At 33.2% G+C, this 15,498-nt stretch overlaps 1 protein-coding gene across 1 annotated transcript in view; it reads left to right on the top strand.

Moving 5' to 3' along the window:
* LOC143241040 (aquaporin-7-like) overlaps positions 1–15,498 on the top strand; it is a 43,095-nt gene that overhangs the window by 17,297 nt on the left and 10,300 nt on the right. The window contains exons 2-3 of the mRNA XM_076484498.1: positions 3,700–3,826; positions 4,622–4,759. Coding sequence (XP_076340613.1) covers positions 3,700–3,826; positions 4,622–4,759 — 265 coding nt within the window. The remainder of the gene's footprint in view (positions 1–3,699; positions 3,827–4,621; positions 4,760–15,498) is intronic.

Genomic DNA, 15,498 nt, shown 5'->3' with positions numbered 1-15,498 from the left:
CCTGTTCACGTTTCAATTGTTGCATTTATGGAACAAGATGCATGTATACAGCCATCTGCTTGAACTGCACCTTAATGATGTAAGAAACATCAAGAGCGTCAGTTCATGAGTTAATGCTGACTATGGTGTTGGTCTTCCTGACCACAAAGTAGTCCTTAAGACTAGCATAGCAGTGCTGCTATGAAGTAATAAAGGTGACTGGGAAGTGGTCAAACAAACTGGGACATGGTCATTCTGACTGGAAAGTAGTCAAACAGACTAATTGCTTAAATTGACTAAGAGTCAGTCAAACTGACTAGTAATAGATCATCGTTACTACTTAATAGTCAATTTTATATCCACGACCACAAAATGATAGTCACCTTGCTTATTGATGCATTTTAGATAGTCAATTTGACAGCGACCACGATATCTCTAAAGCAGAAAATAGGCGTGACTATGCCCTAGTAGTCGTAATGAACAACTTTTATTTAGAGTGGAAATACTTAATTTTTTAGTTAATACTTTCAAGGTAAATTGCTTCAAATAGAACTGTGTTGTCGAAAACAATAATATCTTTATCAATGTAGTAATTTCTATGATTTATCAAACATTAATACATATATCAGTCACAAACTGCCATCGCTCTTATTCTTTCAATACAACTGATGGGTTTATAAAATCTCGACTTTTTAGTTTAAACTTAAGTTTTTCTTGCTTCTCGTGTTTGCTAATAATTATTTGTCGTTATGATAGAAGTGATTATTTTTAAAATCACCGTTGATCTACATCAAGGAATAAATGAGATTACGAAAGAAATGAAATCCCATGTTCTACATCATTTCAAGTTTATGAGCAACGAAAGTAACAAACACGGACTTTCAGGTTCATAATTTTCTACTTAAAACTATCTATCATGTTACAGTAGTCACTATGAAGGTAGAACCCAAAAATAGTCTTTACTGCTATATAACTCTTCCAATAAGTGTAAAAAAAGCATGCAATTCTCAATAACGAACAGCCTTACTATGTGCTAGTAACTTTCATAAAGCAGCAGAAGTGATCCTAAGCAATGATGATAAAAATAAATCGAAAAATTTGACATCTTAAATATTTTTTCATGTCATGCTGAAATAGCCAACTTCTTAAATCATTTTAAAGATAACACAAAAGTCAAGGGATTTTTTTTGGTAGTCAATAAAAATATGTTTTTTTTTAATTAAAGTTCAAAAACTGTTTCCTTGAGTTTCTAACTGAAATTGCTGAAAACTTTATTAGTTAGGAAATATATTCACGCTTTCACGATACTTCTTTTGAAGTGTAAGATTAAATTTTTAAAATGGCATCACTTGTTTGCTTGTATGTTACAAAGTTACAGAATGAGTTATCTGTGCTGTGCTTACCATGGGAAATGAGCTCCAGTTTTAGCAATATAATCTCTAAAGTTTACCTTTGAGCCTGCAAAGGCCAAATGGAATTACATGTAGGAAAAAGAAGGTTCACGCCTCTTCTTGTGCTTCTGCGAGAATTATAGTTTCACATATTTTCTTCTTTCTTTTTTTTTTTTTCACTGGATGCGTTATCTAAGCATAGCTTAAAGTTCACAGAATTACTTCACTTGAAAGTTACAAGTTGGCATTTGTAATGTATTTTACCTAAGTATAGAGATATCTTTCATCTACATTGTTAGTGTGGGAACTCGTGAGATGAACATATTATCTATGCTTGTAGCTGAACTTATAAAGATTAGGTATTTATTGCTGTAAAGAAATATTTGGGATTAAATCTAAAAACTTCTGTATCAAAACGGTAGAGATGAAATAAAATTTCTTTAGAATATGTTTCAGAAATTCGCCACCAGAGATATTATTTTTATCTTGATAATGATTTATATGACCAAGTAGACGCTGTTGTTGTGGAATCTAGATCAGCCCCGTCACCCGCAAATTTATTTCTGTCATCATGAAAAATGTTAGCTTGATTAATGCCTGTTTCAGTTTAGATCAATACATTATAAAGAAAAGTGGATCGGTGTCATTGTCCTTAAAGAAACTTAGCATGTAAAACGTTTTTATTAAGGCCCTCGTCACGAAAACTGATCCTTCTAGATATCGCGTCAAATTTTGAAATGTTATATGTTCCAGAAGGCGCTAACTGGTAAAAATAAACTGCTTGACTCTACTATTAAGAATCTTTTTTTTTTTCAGATTTAAAGTATGATAAAAGATACAGCTGTACATAACAGTAATGGTTTTAGAGGCTTCAGCGTTTCCATATTCTCCAGAATCAATATCACACATCTTGCTTTCTTCTAATGTAATTCGATTTTAACCTCTCAGGTCACCTGTCCTTCCCATTACCCTTCTTTTTACACTTTCAGCTTCCAGATAATATGATTTGCTTTATTCAAAGGTAAACAACATCTACAAAGGTCATGGGAATAGCTGTATCCATTCTTTCTATGTTTATGTTCCTGGCATGGTATTTTACAGATTTCACTTATGAATATTTTTTTCAATCAGAGAAGCCTTATTAGATTGTATTATTGGATTGCAGTTACGTAATCGTCTGGGATGTCTGACATTATTTAAACAGTAGAAATCTTAAGTTCATAGGAGAATATCAACACAACCTTCGACTGGAATTCTTGGATATTTTTATACAAGAGTGGTTAAGCTGCGATTCCTTGTAGATTGGATATCAAATTCCATTACCGTCAACGTCTAAAGAAAAACACGTATGTCAACATCTCATCACTTATTACTGCAATACACTAGAAATAAAAACATAAGTTGTATATAACAATAGTGTTGCTAGTAAGTTAAATAAATACTATAGCATTTCCTTTTTCTGAAGGTAACACAATCACATTTATTTCCTAAACTTCTACAAAAATATTATGTTTTATACCACCAAAACTGAGGAAGAACATATATCCATATCCATTTGTAAGTTTTGAAGTTAGTTTACGGCTGGGTATAATACAAATTGCAGTATTGAGTACGAAATAATATGTTATATTAGTTTTTTGTTGACATTAAATGGTTTTGAGGTAGTTCTCCCATTGGGATATTGGTAATTTTACAAATTTATAACGCTGAAGTCAGGACTCTAGTCCCGGTGGCGGCCAGAAATCGTAAGCCTACTTTGTGTTCGTTGTAATGAAGATTTGCGCTAGCAACTCGAAAAGGCGACCTCTTCCTTCGCAAATGTTATTTAGCTGAATAAACAAACAAAAGAAAATATATCATATAAAAGCAACTTTGATATACTGAAAAATGAAGGAAATAAAATATTTTAATCGAGTCAAGAGTCCGGTTCGGACGCTTGACCTTTACTCTGAGGGTCGCGGGTTCGAATCCTCGTCGCATCAAACATGCTCGCCCTTTCAGCCGTGGGGGCGTTATATTGTGACGATCAATCCCACTATTCGTTGGTAAAAGAGTAGCTCAAGAGTTGGCGGTGGATGGTGATGACTAGTTGCCTTCCCTCTAGTCTTACACTGTTAAACTAGGGTCGGCTAGTGTAAATAGCCCCTATGTAGGTTTGTGTGAAATTCAGAAACAAACAAACAATGGAATAAAAGTTTCAATGTTTCACTTAACCTCCCCCACTTCAATCCGACAAGCGTGCAGAATTTTTCAGGTGATTCTTCAGACGAATATATAACATAACTGACATGCATGACCTTTATATAATTGTTTCGTTCATATATTTTAGCTTTTCCTTGATGCGGCATTAGCTCAGACAGTGCTCGATGGTCGTGGAGTTAGTGACGTATTTGGTGTTGTATTTGTCTCGGGAGTTGGAGTAATGATGGGAATTTCTACCTCAATGGGGGTTTCAGGTAAGGGAGCGTTTTGTAAAATAAAAAAAAAAACAGTATCAATAAATTATTAATGAAACGGTGACGGTGTGACGTTCTTTTCCTAATGGGAAAACTGAAAATATATTTCATTTCTGAAACCAGATACACCTAAATCCGCCGTATGTCATATAGATATAAAGGTTATGAAAAATATGTTACTGTCTTCCATGTTGTATACGTAAAATGGAATAGATTTACGAAACCTACTTTGTTGTTTCAATAGTTTAAAAGGATGGTGGAGAGGATTTTATACTATATGTATTTAGTTTTTCCAAATCATTATTAAAATATAAACTATTGTGAAATTGTGGAATGGAAAAGAAATTTAATACAACTATAGTTCATACAACTAGAGCAACAAAACTATAATTTAGCCGTCTGGAGAATGCGTATGACTGAACTTTATATGTAAAAATATGAAATTAATTTTATAGTCCTGACGTTAATATTTTATTCCAAGAAAAGTAGTTTTCATTTTCATCCAACTAAGTATTTACTGGGCCAGATGAGTATTAAAATTCAAAATATTAGCTTAAATATTTTTCATAACAACCTTTTGTGATATTTTAAAAGTATTAGTAATTAACTAATTAAAAATTTTACGCCAAAGAAATGTTAGTCATTATTTTTAAAGTTAAAACTCGGTTAGTTTTTTTCAAGGACATGAAACCGTTTCTTCCAAAAATATTTAAGTTTATTTAAGGTCAGCACTATTGTTTAAAAGTCTGAAAACAGCATAATTTCTATATTTATATTATATATTTATTTTTACAGGTGGTCACATTAATCCTGCAGTTACGACAGCTTTTGCTTCCTTGGGTAAATTTCCTTGGAAGAAAGTTCCTCATTACTTGGCTGCTCAGCATCTTGGAGGATTTGTGGCTTCTGCTGTGATTTATTTTAACTACATTGGTAAGTTTTGTACTACAGTGTTTAAGATGAGTAATAAGAACCTTGTTCTCGCTACAAAAATAATGAACAGATAAAATTTAGAACTAAAATCCCGTGTCTCTTTATATTTTTGTTTTTTTATGAGTTAGTACCAGAGGCTTATCACCAAAGATTTCGAGATCATCACAAACAAAATAATCAAATTGATATAGAATTTGTCCAAGAAAAAGAGATTTATTTGATCGATGGTGTAATTCTATGCATATTGGTAACAGTTTGACAAACTGATACAATTATGTCTAATTGAGAAATTTAAACATCGTGCGAATGACAACCTTAAAACGTACTTGTATGAAAATAAAGTAGAAACACTGAAGAAAGAAGCTGTTCTTACTGATGATTACACTTTAACATATAAAGCCACTTTTCATAACAAAATTCCTGCCATTTCAACAGAAACCTGTATCTGTTCATTCCACTAAAGTCGAGGACTCTTATAAAACATCCACTCCTCCAGTTCTAAATATTGTAACAGTCGGGATGCAATTTCATTAAAACCATTAAAGTCTGCGTGCCATTCGTGTAAAAACCCAGTCATGCTATGTCCGTTTTTGATTTTTGAAACAAAAAAGAAAAAGAGACAACACCCAGTACAGTTGTGTTCACATGTGGATGTAATTTCACCAGATCACCTGATGTTGTTGATTTGGCCACTGATATAAAGGCTTGTGTAGTCAGGAAGGAATTTAGATCTTTTGTGTCTGTTAATTTTATGTCTTTGCTGCTGACATTGCTAATCCCATATCACTCAATCATTGTTTTTAAAAGATATACTACCTTTAGATTTGAGTTCTGCCACTGGTGACGCTGTTATTGCTCAAGGTACGAAGGGTGTGGTTTTATTAATGTTCCTTTTCATAACATTTATTTAGCATCAAACTTAGTTTGGGGACTAGTTGTGGTTGGAGTGAGATCTACTCTGCCAGTTAAGGCTTTATCATTATTGCTGGGAAACGATTTGGCTGTAGGAAAAGTTGTTGCCTAAACCAAAACAATTAGCGAGTCGATCACTGTTTCATCTTAAAATGTTGTTGTTATTGAGGAGAATCCCAATGTGTTTTCCTCGTGTGCTGTGATTCGAGTTTAGGCTAAGAAATTAAACCAAAAACAAAGGATGAACACGTACTCAGAGGACGATATTACAGATTAGTCTCAAACAGTTTTTGGATTAAAAAAGGTCTTGATAAGTGATAATAATAATAGACTTGAGAAATCTGGTTAACGTGGTGAAGTTCCATTTGCTAGAAATAAACTGGTTGCTGAGTAAGAAAAGAACCTGCAGACCTCTTCACTGTTTAAATATACATTCTCAAAAGTAGAACTGCAGAAAGTTCCAAATAGTTATTTTTTAAATGGTATGCTTATGGAGACCACCAGATGTACCAGTTTCAGAGGGCTCGACTGTAGTTTATCATATAATTGTTACAAAAGCATATTATTCTACTACCTTTAGATTTGAGTTCTGCCAAAGGTCTATAAAATAATAACAGACGAGGTCCCTTTTAATGAGTATACAACTTTAATATGTGTAGCGGTGGCCGTAACAAATCTTTTTAGCAGCAGTGTAGTTGGCGCTAAACTTAACAGAGCAACAACATAGATCATTGCGGGCTTTCTTTTGATTCTACCACAGGATATGCATTCAAGATACCAAATATGTGCATTTGTGATGTCAAGACTGGAGAATGTTTTCGATTTCATACTTCCTTTAAAGCATTACCTAAATATAAATATTCCTACTCTACGACTACTATGGAACATTTCTTTTAGCCAAAAATTATGCAAGATGTTTCTTAGTTGCTGTTAAACGTTTCTTACCTGTCAATCGGTTGGTAAACCTAACCAGAAAATTTCTCTTACTCCTTGGAAACCTATTACATTTTTAGAATAAACCTTTAGTCGTGCGATTATTGATTCTGTTTGGCCTTTACCAAAAATTCAAACAGTGAATCAGGCTTTGCTGACTATTATGTGCGCATCTTAAAGCTTTTCTCTTAAAAAACGTCTCAGACAAAATAATTCTAAAGCTTTATTTAATTTATTTACTTCTGTTAGCTTGACAAAGAAATTCAGCTTGATCAGGGATCAAATTTTATGTTCGGTTTGTTTCAACAAATTATTTATCAGCTCGGTGCTAAGCAGCTTACATCTGGTGTGTATCAAGGTAATCTTGAGATATTCCATTCTAATTTCCCAAAAATGATGTGGATTTACTCTTTCAATAATGAGAAGGATTGTGATAAAGATATTAATTTATTATTATTTGCTGTTCATGAGTCGGTTAAGAAGTCTTTAGGGTTTAGCTCATTCAAGTCTAAACAGTCTCTTGAAGTTACTGAAGGACCAATGATTAAAAGATGACCTGAAAGAAATGTAGTTTCTGGATTAAATTTCCCAGTTTTTGGTCCAAACTCTAAGGTGCTTGTGAATTGGCTCGAGAAAATTTGAAGTCATCCTAAGCAAGAATGAAAACCCTTATGACCACAAGGCAGAAGAGTGTGTGTTCTGTCCTGGTGACTTGGTCTTAGTATTCTTACCCACTGTGGAACATGAAGTCATAGCTGGATACTATGGACCCTATGAGGTTGTTCCGAAAAATCACTGATACAGATTATGTTGTAAAAACACCTGATCGTTGAAAAGTACCCAGCTGTGTCATATTTATATGTTGAAGCCTTGTCACGTCAGAGATGCTTCTAGAAACATTTTAGCCGTTAAATGTTCTCCTTATACTAATAATAGTTGCATTGACTCAAACACCCGTAAATGTGAAAATATCAGAGATGAATTCCACATCAAACTGAGTAATTTTAGCCACTTTTGATTCGAAAGTTGTTCACTGACTTCCTGAAAACAAATTTACTAATTTATTGATTGAATAAAAATGTATATTTTCAGACGTTTCTTATGAACCCAACATTGTTGTTCATGATATGGATATAGATGATGCTTCTCCAGTGAAACAACATCTCAATCACGCAAATCCAATTAAGGCCAATAAAATGAGTAAAGAAATAGTTTATATGCTGAAAAACGGTATTCTAGGGCCAAGTAAACCTAATGGCCTTCACCTTGTGTACTGGTTCCAAAATATGATAGTTTGTTTAACTTCTGCACAAATGTTCCCAAAGTAAACGCTTTAACAAAGTCACATTACTATCCCATTCCTGGAATAGAGGATTGTATTGATAAAATAAGAAAAGACAGATATATCGCAAAATATTATGTGCTGGGGGGATGTTTTGCTGTTCCTGTAACTGACAGGGCAAAAGAAATATCTGCTTTTGTTACTTCTGATGTATTAGGCCAGTACAGTGTAATGCTGTTTGGGATGAAAAATATTCAAGCAACGTTTCAACGAATGATCAATCATTGTCTCATAAATCTGTCAGATGTTGTAATTTTGTTAAGATTATTGTGACTTATACGAAAGAACATTTTATGTCGAGTTTTTGAGAGGTTAAGAAAACCAATCTCACTGTAAATTTGACAAAAAGTAACTTTGTAAAACCAAAGTTTCTCCAATTCAAGTTGATTACATTGTAAATTATCCAACTCCTACAAACAAAAAATATTGATGAGATTTTATGTAAATGGTTGGTTATTACAGAAATTTTTGAAAAAAATTTTGCTGACACCACTGAGCCATTAAAAAAAAAAAATCAAAAGTTCAAGTAGTCTAAAGAAGTCAATTTGCTTTTGCAAGGGTCAAATCTTTATTGTGCACTTTCTCCATATTAATGGAATATGACTTTATGTATGCAAAAACGGCTCGTTTGGGTTGAGAAAATATTTTACGTGGAAGAGCGAACAACGTTTCGACCTTCTTCGGTCATCGTCAGGTTCACAAAGAAAGAAAGAGGTAATTGACCGGAAACTGATCACATGTTTGGAAGGGGTTGTGTAACTGCGTGTCGGAATGCAGAGGGCGGTGTTAGATGTTTGAATATATAATTTTATTTATTTTATTATATTAATATAGGTATAAAGGCGTTCCTTTATATTGGTTTATTTTGGTTTTAAGTTGTTGTATAAGTAAGGCTTTTTTTAATTTTGCGTTTGTTTATGTTTGTTTCTTTATTTAGTGTTTGAGTGTTTTCTATGGTTATGTTGTGTTTATTTGACTTGCATTGTTCGAAAACGTGTGAAGGTGACATTTTATGTTCTTTGAATCTGGTTTCCATTTTTCTACTTGTTTCTCCAATATAGAAGTCGTGGCAGTTATCACATTGTATTTTATAAATAATGTTGGTGTGGTGCTTGTCAGTGTAGTTTTTACATAGTATAGACCTCAGTTTTGTGCCTGGTTTTTGAATAAATTTGATATTAACTGGAATGTCATATTTTGTTACTAGTTTTTGCCAAATGTTGGTTATTTGTCTGCTGATGTCGGGAATATATGGTATGCAGCAGTATGTGGTTTCGTGATTTTTTGATTCGTGAGATATATTTACTTTTGTTGGTTGATTTTGCTTTCTGTCTAGGTGTGTGCCTATAATTTTTTCTACGGTTTGTGGAAGAGACTTATTGATGTTGATGAAATATTGTTTTATTTTGTCTAATTCATCGTTAATTTTATTTGGTTAGCATAGTTTTATGGCTGTGTTTATTTGGTTTCTTAGTATGTTGAGTTTTTGTTTTGTTTCATGTGCTGAGTACCAAGGAGTGTATAGTCCAGTATGGGTGATTTTTCGGTGGATTTCTGTTTTGAATTGTGTGTCGGTTCTTGTAATTTTGAGGTTAAGAAATGATATTTGATTGCTTTCTTCCTGTTCACGTGTGAAGTTAATGTTGGGATGTATAGAGTTAATGTGATTGAAAAAATTAAGTGTGTGTTCTGTAGATGTGAATTCCGCAACCGTGTCATCTACCAATATAGTGGTGGATGTAATGCTGTGTTAATTGCTTGTGTTTCAACTTATGTCATAAAAATATTGGCTAGAACTGGTGATACTGGGTTGCCCATGCTTAAGCCATTTGTTTGTACATAGTTATGGTTGTTGAACATCAAGTTTGTCTTTATCGTGGTGAATTCTATGAGGGTTGCTAATTGGTTGTTGGGAATGTCTATAGTTGGGTTAGAGTCTCGGATATAGAGTTCTAAAGCTATCTTGCAGGCTTTAGTGGTTGGAACTTCTGTAAAGAGGGATATAACATCAAAATTGGCCATTAAGGCTTTATGATTAAGTTGATTTAGATTAGACTTGAAATTAAAAGAGTCTTTGATGAATGAGCTGGCTGATGTTACATATTTGGAGAATGCCCATGCTCTGTATTTACCGAGATTGTAATTAAACGATTCATATGTGGACATTATTGGTCGTAATGGGCAATCTGGTTTATGAGGTTTGGGGATGCCGTATATTTGTGGTGTGCGTGAGTCGGTTTTACATAGGTAGGAATAAATTTTGTGTGAAATTGTGTTGGTTTTTTTTTCATTTTTAGCAGTAATTTGTTTAGTTGCGTCTCGTGTGTCTTTGTTGGATTTATGTGTATTGGTTTAAATTTGTTCGTGTCTGATAGGATGTTCTTCATTTTTCGGATGTATTCATTCGTGTTCATTATGACTATAGCGTTACCTTTATCTGCTTTTAGAATTTTTATGTTTTTGTCTTGTTTTAGGTTTTTTAATAGAATTAATGTCTCTTTTTGTAAGATTGTTTTTTTTTTGCTTTCTATTTTGTGAAATTATGTTGATGGTTTTGTGAGAAAATTCTTTGAAAAAATCGTTTAAAATGTTGTTTTTAGGTGTTTCTAGAAAATATAAATTTTTAATTTATACCTCTTTCAGTTATCTCTTTCTTTCTTTGTGAACCTGACGATGACCGAAGAAGGTCGAAACGTTGTTCGCTCTTCTACGTAAAATATTTTCTCAACCCAAACGAGCCGTTTTTGCATATATATTTCTCTACAAGTGGGTTTTCTCGACATCACGGAATATGACTTTGATAATCATTTCGCATTAGATGTTAACGACAGCGATTGTTGTACTGGTGTCATTCTAGTACAATCAGATCAAAGAAGTATTGAACATCCTGTTAATTACTTTTCTAAAAAGTTTGTCATCAAAAAATATTCAACTGTAAAAAAAAACATTGGCTTTAGTGTTATCTTCAGAACATTTCAATGTGTATATATCTGCATCACAACAACCAACTGTTATTTACACTCGCCTATAACCCGTTGACGTTTTTTAAACCAAATGAAGGGCAGAAGAAAAAGACTGTTAAATTAGAGTTGAACATTGCAAGAGTGTGATTTAAAGGTAATCCATGTCAAAAGAGTTGATAACATCTGTCTGATACACTTTCACGTACTACGTAAATTTATGGTCATAAGGTTATTTGTATTGATTGTGTTATATACTGTCATGATTATTGAAGTTGTTCAGTTTTTGACAATGTGTTGTTCGCAACGTATTTATATATATAATATATAAGTCAAAAATTGTATAATGCTAATTTTTAATTCTCAAAGCAGGGAGGTGTAACGGATTTACTTTGAACGTTTATTTTAATATAGATTTTGTTTTAATTAAATATATATTTATAACTGTATGTTAAACGTTATTGAGAAAGTCCCGCTTATTCACAAAATTTGTGAGCATAATGTATACATGTGTGTAAATACCAGTATGTTGCCTTAACTGAACTTTCAAGAAACTTTCCTCTCAAAATTATAAAAGGTAACTAACACAGCGTGCAGAGACAGCATATATATTGTTTGTTTGATACAGTTAGTATGCTATAACCTCAGAAGCTATAGCTGTGATTGAAGCCTATTAACTTGGAAAGTGTAGAAATGTGGTCAGGAACGCTTATAGAATTAGGGCATTATACCGAACGTTAGAGAAAAATTTACATGGGATCAGCAAAAGTAAACTGTACGATATTAACTCCAAATTAATTCGCTCATCATGAACTATCGATAAAATATTCAGTTCCAGACCAGATAAAAAATTTGATATTGTTTGTAAGTTTGTACATCTTTTTTATATATCTCATTACTTGTAATAACCATTATTAAAAATTGTATTATTGTTTGTCTCTTTTTCTTATTCGTAATAAAAAAGAAAAGCATGTGTATCAATTTTGTTCGCAAAATATTATAAATTTGAAACATATTGCCAGTTAATTAACTTCTAAATCTATTCCCTGCATGGCCAGGTGGTTAAGGCATTTGACTCCTCTTCTAAGGGTCGCGGGTTCACATCCCCGTCGCGCCGAAGATGCTCGCCCTTTCAGCCGTAGAAGCATTATAATATGTTGGTCAATCCTACTATTCGTTGATAAAAGAGTAACCCAAAAGTTAGCGGTGAGTGGTGATTATTAGCTGCCATAAACTGCTAAATTAGGGACGGCTAGCGCAGATAACCCTCGAGTAGCTTTTCGCGAAATTAAAATATTCAAATTTACGGTTATTTGAAATCGTAATACGTGACAACAAATTGGAGGCTCGTCTAGAATAAATTATAACACGTGAGAACATTTAAATACACTTAGAAAAAGAGGAGTTTCTTATACGCTAATTTTCTAAGATACGCTACGAAATAAATAACTACCTTTTGTATAAGATCATGTCTTTTGTTTCATACCACATATGATTATATATAAAATATATTGCAAACTCATCATCTTATGTCCTGTTAATTATGATTTAGTTTTATATTACGGTTTTAAATGTCAAAAGCCAGGAAGCAATAAAACCAATGAAAGGAACAACGGTGATAAAAGTTATAATGCTCTGCAAACGTTTTGATATTTTTTTTTAATTAGTGTACTATAAATTTCTAATTAGAGGATTATTTAAATTTTATTTATATGCTTGTTTGATTTTAAATCCATAATGAAGTATCTTGGAAAAGATGTAAAAAGATCTACAGTCTGTTGTGATTTAATCATTATTATTAGGCTTAATAATTTAACATTAGTACGTTGAAGTTATTTTTTAAATCTTGCTGTGATGAATTTAATGAGTATCAAAGCTATTTTTTATCGGTGCTGACAAAGTGCATATGTGACGTAAGAGAACGTTGGGGTAAAACTGGCATCTAAACTTTAAGTTCGCATTTTTACCTTTCACTACAAGTGCTGTGAAAAAGCAAAATATTTTAAAATGAACCTTGTTTTATTATAAATAGCATTTTTGGTTAAATCAAAGTTTGAACACAGACATTTTTAGGCATTGAAAAAATCACTGCTTGTTGTTAGGGGGTAAAATAACCTTTTTTTAATTCATAACACCTCTAATTTTAAGTAAATCACTTTAAATTATCACTAAATGCTCCATTGGAGACCGAGAAGGCTACTCGCCATGCTCAAGTTGTCCATTAACTACGATAATAGCGCAAAAGAACCTGAGTTCTATTGTGAAGTAATGATATAGAGTGAGGCAGTGGCCTATGACGGATGTATACCTAAATAATGTGGAGTGAGATATTAAGTTAAATAATCGCTATGGTACACATGTCATGCCTGTCACATAAACTTTAAATTATATCCATGGCCTGTAAGTAGCTATATACTTTGCACAGACTGCATTAAAGCGATTGAATATCAACAGTTGTGTAGCGTCTGTTATTTGCTAGGTAGTCAAATACTTGAAACTATCCTATGCTATACGTTATGATGCGTTTAGTAATTCCGATCCGGAATACAGACTTTTTTGCTAGATAATATTAAAGAAAAACAAGTGGCGATCCATATTTTGAACCACTATAGTGGTTCATGAAAAGTTTTCGAAATGGCACTGAGGTCGACTCTGTAGCAACTGTCACCATCATTCTTAATATCGTTGTACGTAACAACTCCCCAAGGATCACTCGCAATGGAATCTTCAATGGGAATTGTTGTTACTGTGTCACTGAGATAGATCTTACTATTTTTAAAAACTCTATAACCAGAAATCAAAAGATGAAGAACCGTAAAGAACAATCATGATGGCTGCTAAGTACCTCTTAACCAATCTGCTATCATTAACAGCAGAACACAACCCATATCTCGTGTCGGTCTTACAACAGTACGCTCAGAATTATGCATCAACTTTATAGTATTCTTACATCTCCTCAAATATCATTAATTGTTCGAAACCTAAGTTGATGGTGATGATAGAATAACAGTTGTCTTTCAATCCTTTACTTATATATCAACCCAATTTGCATCCGCAGTTTCTTCTTAGAACCTTTTTCAGAAATTTCGGCTATGCACATGCTGTGGTCCTTTATTTAAGCATGCACAAACATTATTTTGATTTTACACTACAGTGTTCGCCAGAAATATTGTTCTAAATATCCATACTAACTTGCCAACCATTTTACTGTAACAACAACAGAAATATATCAAGAAAAAATGTGATTATGCTCTTGTACAGAGTTTAGTCCTACAATAAAATATGGGTAGAAACACATTTTATACAAGTTTTAGACGAATAATTTTGACAAGATTGTATATACGGTTGAAATTTAAAATGAGTATAGTTTGTGTTTGTGTTTTCCTTATAGCAAAGCCACATCGGGCTATTTGCTGAGTTTACCGAGGGGAATCGAACCCCTAATTTTAGCGTTGTAAATCCGTAGACTAGCGGGGGACAAAATGAGTATCTAAAAGCCGAATCTTCTAAAGTATGTGGAAAAACGGCTTATGCTTTCACGTACAAAGAATAAACAAGTTATTTTTTCTTAGCCCTTCCTTAGCAGTGCAATTCCGCAGACGTATACATCGGTACGTCTGCGGAGCTGTACTGCTAGCAATCGGGTTTCGATACCCGTCATGGACACACACACCTATTCCTTTGTGTAGCTTTGTGCTTAATAATAAACAACACCTTTTTTTTTTACAGAAATATCATTCGAGTATTGAAAAGAACTAAATGCTAACATTAATTTCAAAATCATGTCATTAAATTGTTGACACATTCATTTTATTTACAATGTGTGTGTTTTTTTTACAGTAAAGCCACATCGGGCTATCTGCTGAGGCTATCGACAGGAATCGAACCCCTGATTTTAACTTTGTAAATCCGTAGACTTACCGCTGTACTAGCGGAAGGGCTTTGGTTTACAAATTACGTTCATTTTATATTACTCTCATATATCTAGAAATCAACGGTCCAATGACTCCTATATTTATCCTCACAATGATGGCTTTGTAACTGGAAAGAGGAAAGAGAAAGAGTTTTTATCGATTTATTGTTCGTTTGAAGTTAAGCACAAAGCTACACAATGTGCTATCTATGCTCTTCCCACCACAGGTGTCGTAGACATGCCGCTGTGTCACTGTGTGGGGGCTAATTTAATGTTTATATTAGTGAAGGTAACGTAATTTTCTGCATAATTTACAATGTAGTAAGATACTTTCATAGTTGGAATTTTTTTTACGTGTTAGTATACTTATTTCAACATACAGTTAAAATTAGGAGTTCGATTCCTCTCGATAAACACAGCAGAATGCTCGAGGTAACTTTGCTATAACAAAACACACAAACACACTCAACATAAAATAATATAGATTTACGTGAACAGTTTCAAATATTTCCACTATTTGTTCTACAATATTTAGATTTGTTTACTATCGTGTCCTAAAAACATTATTGTTCGCACCAAATCAGTCAACGTGTGTCCCCCACTGGTACAGCGGTAAGTATACGGAATTACAACGCTAAAATCAGGGGGCTCGATTCCCCTCGGTGGGCTCAGCAGATAA

Source organism: Tachypleus tridentatus, chromosome 2, assembly GCF_004210375.1.
Source record: "Tachypleus tridentatus isolate NWPU-2018 chromosome 2, ASM421037v1, whole genome shotgun sequence".
In the NCBI taxonomy this organism is placed as follows: Eukaryota; Metazoa; Arthropoda; class Merostomata; order Xiphosura; family Limulidae; genus Tachypleus; species Tachypleus tridentatus.
The sequence above is the reverse complement of the archived record's forward strand: the minus strand, read 5'-3'. Positions and strand labels throughout refer to the sequence as shown.